This window comes from Columba livia, chromosome 10 (assembly GCF_036013475.1).
Source record: "Columba livia isolate bColLiv1 breed racing homer chromosome 10, bColLiv1.pat.W.v2, whole genome shotgun sequence".
Taxonomy (NCBI): Eukaryota; Metazoa; Chordata; class Aves; order Columbiformes; family Columbidae; genus Columba; species Columba livia.
Genome location: NC_088611.1, coordinates 21,013,135 through 21,023,153, shown reverse-complemented (window position 1 = coordinate 21,023,153; position 10,019 = coordinate 21,013,135). Strand labels below are relative to the sequence as shown.

Below are 10,019 nucleotides of genomic sequence, written 5' to 3'. Positions count from 1 at the left end.
TGGACTTGTTGAAGAGGCTTTTTACCTTTGCTCTTAGAACATTAGTCTGCGGTTGCCTTTTTGTTTGTTTCACAGCATTCAGGCACAAACCAATGTCGGTATTAAACTGGCATTTTTACATCTTGTGGCCACCTCACTACTTTGTATCAACGTGGGGAGGATTTATTTCCCCACGAGGTGGGTTTGTCCATCCTTAACTTGCCATTTTTTGCTGTTTCATGAGTCTCTGGTGCTGGGTGCAGCTGAGGGACCCTGAGCTGCCCCTGGCACCAGGGGTGGGATGGGGCTGGTGATTCTTGGCACGGGGAGGCAAAATGCTTTGGGCAGTGACCGGCGAGGTTCTGATAGGATGAGAGGAAACGGCCTCAAGTTGTGCTGGGGAGGTTTAGATCGGATATTCAGAAAAACATTTTCCTGGAAAGGGCTGTGGGGCATTGGAACAGGCTGCCCAGGGCAGTGCTGGAGTCACCATCCCTGGAGGGTTGAGCAGATGGAGATGAGGTTCTCAGGGCATGGGGCAGTGCCAGGGGTGGGGGAACAGTTGGACTCTATGATCTTGAGGGTCTGTTCCAACCAAATTGATTTTATTATTCTGCCTGCTGTCCCCAAGGTGTGTGCCATGGGTGTCCTGCTGTCCCCAAGGTGTGTGCCGTGGGTGTCCTGCTGTCCCCAAGGTGTGTGCCGTGGGTGTCCTGCTGTCCCCAGGGTGTTCACTGTAGGCGTGAGTCAGTGCCTGGAACACAGAGCGGCCGTGGCTGCAACGTGATGTTTCCTTTTCAGTTCTCCGGCTTAGAATGCAATGCCCTCTGCTAATGAGCTAACGAGCAGCCTCTTGGCAGTGGTGCTGCGTATGAATAAGCCCGCCTGTGCAGATTCATCTGATACACCGTTTGACTTTGTAGCCTGAAATTAGCTCGGATAAAGCCCTCTAATGTACTTGTGTTACGTAGGAACTCTGGAGGGAATTCATACAATCCGATGAGAACAATCGCATTTGCTGTGATGCAAGCTGCCTCCAGAACAAGTCCCCTTTGTTCCGCTGCCTGCAGGCAGGGCCCTGGGGACGGGCAGGGAGCTGCCCGCTCCGTAACGCTGCCAGGGGGTAAGCTTGGGTCTAGACTGGGTCTCAGACCAGCGCAGCCAGAGCCATTGGGGGTGCGTATATTATAATAATAATAATAATAATAATAATAACCTGAGTGGAATTGGTGCTGCTGCAGGAAGGCAGGGGGACAAACCCAGCCCCTGCGCTGCAAAAATCCATCTGCCAATGTTGTCAGAGGATTAAGTGAGGGCTGTGCCAGGGCTGCAAAGCAACAAGGTGGTTGGGAGCTACCTGCAGCATGGGAGGGAGGGAGCAGGAACACAAATGACCTTGTTTATTAGTTGCTTTAAAAGCTTCAAAATATCAGGAGGAAAAAAAATTCCCTCATCTGCACATTGATCTAAACCATGGGCATCCCAGGCTGTGTCCTCAGGGGTTAAAGAGGGGGTGACCCACATGGCAAGTCGCTCTGAATGACATATTTTCTTGCAAAGTTCAAGAGTGGGTTTGTTTTCCATCCATGCTGTTGTGCACAAACCCCTGGGAGCGGTTCCTTGTGCTTGTGGAAAGGGCACTGTGTCACTGCTGGGGGACACGCGGGGGTGGGGCGGGGATCCCGCAGCCCCTCACCCCTGCGCCCGGGCTGCGCGGGGAACGGTGCTGGGACGAGCAGGTTGTAACCTTGGAGGATCTGGGACGAGCAGGTTGTAACCTTGGAGGATCTGGGACGAGCAGGTTGTAGCCTTGGAGGATGTGTCGTTGTCAGGAGGTCCAGGGGTTGCCCACCCCTCAGGCTGTGGCAGAGGCTGGATAAGGAGAGAGCAGCAGCCGGGCTGTGGAAGAAACCCAAGGGCTTTTCTGTTCCTGTTTTTCCTCCACTGTTGTGGGGCCACAGGACAAGGGGTGATGGTTTTAACCTAAAAGAGGGAGATTCAGGCTGGACATGAGGAATAAATTGTTGTCCCTGAGGGTGGTGAGAGCCTGGCCCAGGTTGGCCAGAGAGGTGGTGGATGAACCATCCCTGGAGACATCCCAGGCCAGGCTGGACGGGGCTCTGAGCAACCTGAGCTGGTGAAGATGTCCCTGCTCATGGCAGGGGGGGCACTGGGGGAGATGGGGAGGTCCCTTCTAACTCTTCAATGATTCTATGGCCTGAGCACGGCTCTGTTCTTCCCCAGGCACTAATACCCCAGCTGGGCACCGGCTGTGCTGTCAGCAGTGCTGGGAAGCAGCAGCCGGGCTGGGTCCCTGCTCTGTCCTGGGGAGCACTGAGCCCTGTCAGAGCCACCTCTATGGGGCAGCCCCATAGCCGGCCAGGGGATGGGGAGCTGGGCAGCCTGTGCCCCTGGCAGGGACGCCCCACTCTGCAGACGCTGCAGCTTCTGCTGCGGGGAGGACGATGCTGAGCGCACGTCTGCCTTCCTCGCGGCTCCCCTGTGTCTGGTCCCCTCCCTGGCCGCTGCTTCCTGAGCCTCCGAGGGGTCCCACCTTTTCCTGCCAGCCCAGCCCGAGCGAGGCCGTTGCTGCCCTGCCCCGGCTGCTGTGACGTGCTGGGCCTGACCCTGCACTGGGCTTTGCAGGGCCTGGGTGAGTGGCAGTGTGTGGTCCAGCCTAGCTGGACCTGAGCACCGCCAGCGTTGTGCCCCCATGGTCCCCCTAGCGCGATGCTGCGCTGGCCCTGGGCTCACGGGGAGCTGGCCTTGGGTAAATAGGTCACTTCCAGCCCAAAAGTGGGGCGGCTGCCGGGAATCGCCTTGGGTCAGCTGGCCAGAGATGAAACACATTCCTGCGGCCGGCGCCGGTTTCTCCGGTGAATTGAGCTCAGCTTTACTGCCAAGTTGCTGGGGACGGGGACAGGGGGTCGAGCGGGACCTGTAAGGGCCTTTTGACAGGTGGCAGCCCCGGCATTGGGGCTGGGTGGGAGCAAGAAGAGGCAAAGGACAACCCATGGGCCCCCAAAGGAGAGGACACCTCTGTCCCCACACTGTCCCCATCCTGCGATGCTGCCTCCAGCGTAGCCACTGGACGTCATCCCCCAAGCTGAATCGCTGCTGGCAGAGAGGGACACACAAGTGGCTTTTTGTGGAGTAAGAGCAAAATATTTCCTCATGGCCAGGCAGCAGCATCCCCCAGGGCGGTGGCCCGATGTCCCCGTGACCCCTGCCCGAGGGGGAGCACTGTGTCCCGCTCACCCTGTGCCCTGGCGCTGCAAAGCGCTTGGTCCCCAGCAACGCCACGGGCACATCCTCCTGCCCCGAGCCGTGCTGGGGACATGGTGGCTCCTGCTGCGGGGGGACAGAGACCCCCTGTGCCCCCATGGATCTGCAGTGCCACTCCACAGGGACGGCAGGTGTGTGGCTGTGCCCTCGCTGTTCCTAACGCTGCTGGGTTCAAGTTTGTGTAACTGGACACTAATACAACTGGGTTTAAGCTGTTTGTACTGTGATGCTATCGCAGGGCTGGGGGCAGGCATCCATTTGTCCCACACGTGCGCCCATCTTCTCTTGTCTTCCTTGGGTTTGCACCACAGCAGTGATCCCACTGGCCAAGCTGTGCTGGCCCTGTGGGGTCTCTGCGATCTCTCTGTGAAAGGGGCAGCAGAGGAGCTGCTGCTGCACCCCAGGGAACCCCACATAGGCAGGACCAGAGGAAATGGCCTCAAGTTGCACAACAGGAGGTTTAGATTGGTTATCAGGAAAAATTTGTTCCTGGAAAGGGTTGTTGGGCATTGGAACAGGCTGCCCAGGGCAGTGCTGGAGTCACCATCCTGGAGGGGTTGAACAGATGGAGATGAGGTTCTCAGGGACATGGGGCAGTGCCAGGGGTGGGTTATGGTTGGACTCGATGATCTTGAGGGTCTCTTCCAACAAAATGATTCTATGATTCTTCCCTGGCCACCATCCCTAAACTCTCCTGACCTTCTGTCTTCTTGGTTTCCAGGAAGCGCAGCTGTTGGCAGCCGCTGCTGCTCCTTCCTCCCGGTGCAGGAGGGACCTGGGTCCTGGCCAGCCCTGCCGGTTGCGCAAGGAGCCCCGCGACACGGGGCAGGCGGGGCAGAGCGGGTCCAGAGCCACCCACCACCCCGGCAGCGTCGGCTCCTTCGTGCTCCGGGCTCTGCGGGGAGCGCAGCCTCTCGCTGGTGTTTTTTAGGCTGGACATGGAACACACATCTCGGGCCAGAGGCAGCAGTGGGGTTTGCTCCTGCCAGGCACGGCGCCTGTCCCTACTGCTGGAACTGGCACTTGCTTTGTGGCTTCTCCCATAAGGGAGCAGGTGCCCTCATTCTGGAGCAGGGACACGGTGCATCCCACGTGCCAGCTGCCCCGGCACAGCCGCCTGTTCCCATATGGTGCTCAACTGCCCCGTGCAGTGTGGGAAGTGATTGCCACCCCGTGCTGGGCACTGGGGAGGCTGCACCTCAAATCCTGGAGTCAGTTTTGGGCTTCTTGCGCCAAGAAAACCCTTGAGGTGCTGGAGCGAGTTGAGAGAAGGAAATGGAGTTGGTGAGGGGCTGGAGCACAAGTGTGGTGGGAGCGGCTGAGGGAGCTGGGGGGTTCAGCTGGAGAACAGGAGCTGAGGGGAGACCTTCTGATCTCTGAACTGCCTGAAAGGAGCTTGGAGCCAGGGGGGTCGGGCTCTGCTCCCCAGGAACAAGCGCCAAGAGCAGAGGAAACGGCCTCAAGTTGCGCCAGGGGAGGTTGAGGTTGGATGTGGGAACAATTTCTTCCCCAAAGGGCTGTGGGGCATTGGAACAGGCTGCCCAGGGCAGTGCTGGAGTCACCATCCCTGGAGGGCTGGACTGATGGACATGAGGTTCTCAGGACATGGCGCAGTGCCAGGGGTGGGTTATGGCTGGACTCAATGATCTTGAGGGTCCCTTCCAACCAAAATGGGACTCTGTGCATGATGGTCTGGGCTGGCACAGCCTCGCACTGCTCACCCTCCTGCTGCACTGCAGAGGTGCCTCTGCTCCCTGGCACCTCTCCCACCTACAAACATCCTTCCTCGGAGTTGGTGGCCGCAGCAGGTTCCAGCATCACTGCAGGAGCTGCTGGCAGCCTGCCTGGAGCAGGCATGGGCATGCGGCCCTGTCTGCGGGGGGGCCGGGACTGTGCCCCCCGCCAGTTGTGTCCTGAGGCTGCAGGAGCAAGGCAGGGCTGCCCCTCCTGGCTGTGACACTGTGAGGGCACTGTCTCCCCACAGGTGGCCCCCACTGCTCTCAGCAAGGTGGCACAGGAGGGTCTCAAGGCATCTGGTCAGGGCACCCCATTTCCAGCCTTTTAATGAGGTTTTCCAGGAGGAAGGGCTGCCCAGGACATCAGGACATGCCCAAGGGGACACCCCGTGCCTCTCCGTCCTGCTCACACACTCCCCCAGTCCCCGTGGGACACACTGGTGATGTTGTCCCCAGAGCCACAGGCCTGTGGTCCCCACAGCACCATCCACCCTGCATGACTTTCCACCCAGAGACGGCTGGTGGGAATACAATAATATTTGTACACCTAAAAGCAGAGCGATTGATCCTGTTGCTGTTTTGCAACGTGTTGACGGCCGGGCAGTGCAGAATTATACAAGTGGAGCTGGCAAGTTTGTGTTCCAATCATATGAGTGCTGTTGTGCAACAGTTCCCCGCCGCGGCCCAGAGGAAAGCGGGTGCACGGGGGATGCACCGAGCCCGGCGAGCGCTCACCGCGATCCTGGTGCCCGCGACTCTGAGGGCAAGGGATGCAAGCGTAATTATCTGAGGTCTCAAGTTCGGCTTTAAAAGTCACCCACGAATGACGCAGCCCGTTGCTCGTTGTCCCTCCCTGTCTGAGATAAATCACCTGGCGCTTGCGATTTGGAGCCGGTTCCTCAGCAGCAGGAATCTGTCCTGGGGTTCCTCGGGGGCTCTTTGCTCCTGGTGTAGTGTCCCCAGGAGCAGGGAAATTTGGGCTGGCAGACCAGGTGTGCAGGCAGTGGGGATCCTGGTCCCATGGGACCTGCGTGACAGCCAGAGTAATAACCCCACAAGCGGGGAGGTTTGCCCTCCCGTGGTGCTGCTCGCCGCCTGCCCACCCGTTGCCCACCATCACACTGTGGAAAGGATGGTGACAGGGGACAAAGCCCAGACCCCGAGAGGCTCCTGAAGGATTCAGCCCCACCTGCATCTCCCAGTTCCCACTCAAAGCACCTGTTGCCTCTCCAGCCCCAGCTGCAGCTCACCGGAGCTGTTTCCAGCACACAGCCTGGGCAACCACTGCCAGTCTACCCTCCATTCCCACCGCTGGGACCCGAATCACCTCGCTGGCAGCTCCGGGAAAGCTGGGGGGCTGTGGGGCCTGCGGGGAGCAGGCAGGGGGCTGTGGCAGCCACAAGCCTGGCTGTTATTATATAACCACTGGCTGGATTTGATTGTTGATGGTTTCTGGATGAATTAAACTCCCCCGTTGCTGGGAGCTGGGGTTTGTGGACTGTTCGGTTTCTGCGTCTCTCCACCCCCGCATCCCGGCGGGATGGCAGGGGAGGGCGGGATGGGTGGGGGTGTCTCTGCAGGGGGCTTGGCTGCAGGAGATTGTTTACCAGACCCATAGAGATCGTAGAACCACGGAATGGTTTGGGTTGGAGGGACCTTCACAGCTCCCCAGTGCCCCCCCTGCCATGAGCAGGGACATCTTCACCAGCTCAGGTTGCTCAGAGCCCCGTCCAGCCTGGCCTGGGATGTCTCCAGGGATGGTTCATCCACCACCTCTCTGGCCAACCTGGGCCAGGCTCTCACCACCCTCAGGGCAACAATTTCTTCCTCATGTCCAACCTGAATCTCCCTCCTTTAGTTTAAAACCATCACCCCTTGTCCTATTGCAACAGGCCCTGCTAAAAATTCAGGAGTCCTGGGCTGTTGGGGGGTGATGCAAAGGGTCTTTCTCCCAGAACGAGGTTTTTGTGGCACAGAGATGCGTGGGGGCGGCTGTGTGACCTCTGAGAGCTGCTGGCCCAAGGGGCAGCGCACCCATGTCCCCGTGGCCATGCGCCAGGTCACCGTGTCCCTGCAGGGGACAGATTTGGGCCATGCCCAGACCTGGCTGTACCCCTTTTCTGTGCCGGGGGGGGCTGGGGCACCGCAGTCATTCTCCATGGGGAGAATGGACAGTCCTCGGGGACCTGACCCGGGTGATGTCCCCCGGGTGGGGTCTCACTGACTTCGGCGATTCAATGGTCGCTGCAATGGGGGATCGAACCCATGATAGCCCGTGCCCGGGTCCCGCCGCCGCGCTCCGCTGCTGCCCCCTGGCGGCCGGCGGTGGGTGGGTCCGGAATGTTGTGGCCCCTCAGTTCCAGCAGGACAGGGAACTGCTGGAGAGAGTCCAGCGCAGCCACCAAGATGCTGAAGGGAGTGGAGCATCTCCCGTGTGAGGAAAGGCTGAGGGAGCTGGGGCTCTGGAGCTGGACAAGAGGAGACTGAGGGGTGACCTCATTCATGTTCACAGATATCTAAAGGGTGAGTGTCAGGAGGATGGAGCCAGGCTCTTCTCGGTGACAACCAGTGACAGGACAAGGGGCAATGGGTTCAAACTGGAACACAAGAGGTTCCACTTAAATTTGAGAAGAAACTTGTTCCTGGTGAGGGTGGCAGAGCCTGGCCCAGGCTGCCCAGGGGGTTGTGGAGTCTCCTTCTGTGCAGACATTCCAACCCCCTGGACACCTTCCTGTGTAACCTCATCTGGGTGTTCCTGCTCCATGGGGGGATTGCACTGGATGAGCTTCCCAGGGCCCTTCCAACCCCTGAACATTCTGGGATTCTGTGTGACAGCCGGTCACACGTGTTTTGACAAAAGACAATGAATTTTGGAAAATGCAAAGGCCATGCTGATAGCATGTCTTTAACTACCCTGAGCTCAGACCTCAAAATACTAGATATAATCCTTCCTTTGGTGATTTTGGTTTTTCTTGGGTTTTTTTTAATATTTATGGAGATCTGCATCTGGATTAATTATACTTTATTTTGTATGGGATTTCAGGAAGGGAGAGAAAGAAGAAAGCAGTATTTTGATTAAATGGAAATTCATGATAAATTGCATGCGATGTCTTCCTACAAGACTGGGAGGTTTTTAAAGGAGTCCTTTCCCTTTGTTCAGTCAATTTATAACCTCAGTGTTATAACGTGCTGCGTACGCGTATAAGCATTTTTTAAAGAGAACTCCTTTTTCTAGAAGGCAGTGTTGACATTTGATGTTGACGCCCCCGCCGCGCCGCCAGAGGGCGGTAGGGTGCGGTGCGGGGGCGTGGCGGCGATATGAGTGGGCGTGGCTTTGGCGTGCGGGGGCGTGGCTGTGACGTGCGGGGGCGTGGCGCGCCGGGCCGGGCCGGGCCGGGCCGCGGCGGTCGGAGGTGCCGGTGCCGCTGCCGCCGCCATGTACCGGGCCCTGTACAGCTTCCGCTCGGCCGAGCCCAACTCGCTGCCGTTCTCCGCCGGGGAGACGTTCCTGCTGCTGGAGCGCAGCAACCAGCACTGGTGGCTCGTCACCCGCGCCGGCTCCGGCGAGACGGGCTACGCTCCGGCCTCCTACCTCCAGCGGCTGCAGGTGGGCCGGGCCGCGGGGCTCCGAACCGGCGGGGGAGGCGGCTGTGCCCGCCGGGTGGCACCTCTGCCCCGCACGGGAGGGGGCGGCCGGGATGCGGGTGGGGGTGTCAGGCAGCCGGGCTTCCCCTCAGTCCAGCCGCGGTGTGGGTTTGGTGGGGGGATTGCACCGGATGGTCTTTGGAGGTCCCTTCCAGCCCCTGGCGTTCTGTGGTTCTGTGTGTGGGAGCAGCTGCGCAGTCCCGAGCGACCCAGCGCTGCCTCAGCCGCTCCTTCAGCGCTCCTGGGAGCGGTGGGTGTGTGGTTCTGGTGGCCGTGCTGACCCACTGCAGCGGGCTTGGGCACACAGGGACCTCTCGGGACATCGTGTTCCCGCTGAGAGTGGGATTTGGGGGTTTAAAGGGAGATGGGAGACGTCTGGGAGTGTCATGTCTGGAGAGTGAGGCCCAGGGAGCACCAGCTGTGCGTGTCTGGGATAAAATGACAGCTCAGCAGCTTCATCCAGAGGATGCGGTCCAGGTGAGGGTCCCCAGGCCAGTGGACTGAAGGGCCAGTGTCACTGCTGCAGAACTATCAGAAAAATGCCTTGGGGACATGGTGAGGGTGGTGGTTCCCCCAGGAGCACACACAATGGTTAGATAACCTGGAATCTGCCAGCTCGCAGCTCCGGTTGGTGCAAGCAAGCAAGCAGCGCTGGTGTGGCCATCCCCGCACCAGCTGTTCAACCACAAGAGTTTCTGCTTGTGTGGTTACCCTGGCACCGGGAGGGCACTGTGGGGGTGGCTGTCCTCCCACCAGCACAGCAGGGCTCTGACAGCACACCTGTGCCGTCCCGGGGGCCGGGAGAAGCCACAACAGCTGCTTGGGGTTGCGATGACACTAATTGCAGCCAAGTCGGTGACGTGGGTACCTGCAGAAGGTCGGAGCAGGCTGCTGCAGCCCGGCCTGGACGGGAGGAGAGGGGGGACCAGGAGAGACGTTGGTTACGGCTCGTACAGCGCAGGGGGCCGTTTGCTGGAGGCTTCTGAGGGACGACGCAGCTTCTGAAATTAAAGCAGGCCTTTCATAAAGGCTAATTCATAGTTTGTTTGTTCATTTGTGGTTTTTTTATATACTTCGGGCCTCGGGATAGCTGTGGGAACTGCACGCTGAAAACTCTTTGCATCAGTGAATGGGTAACCGCGCACAAATGCATGTGAACGTTATAAATGGGCCTTTTAATGTCTGGCTGCAAATGGTGACAAACCCCTTTATTCCAGCGCGCTGCTGACGCTCCTTCAGATGCCGTTGGATTTCTGATGAGCGGTAACTCAGCCCGCACGTGAGCGGGGGCGTGTGCTTTGCAGAACGCTTCGGTGAGGCCGGCGTTACCTGGGGAGCACGGGGGTGCCGGGCCCTGCCGGGGCTCTTCTGCAG

General features: G+C 59.2%; 1 protein-coding gene across 2 annotated transcripts in view; it reads left to right on the top strand.

Annotated features, from left to right (window-relative positions):
* The first annotated feature begins 8,351 nt into the window (after nucleotides 1–8,351).
* Nucleotides 8,352–10,019, top strand: part of NCKIPSD (NCK interacting protein with SH3 domain) — a 44,946-nt gene continuing 43,278 nt past the window's right edge. For both annotated transcript variants that reach the window (XR_010475180.1, XM_065075707.1), the window contains exon 1: nucleotides 8,352–8,607. Coding sequence is in view for 1 of the 2 variants with exons in the window: in XM_065075707.1 (XP_064931779.1) it covers nucleotides 8,437–8,607 (171 nt within the window). In the remaining variant the exon portion in view is untranslated. The remainder of the gene's footprint in view (nucleotides 8,608–10,019) is intronic.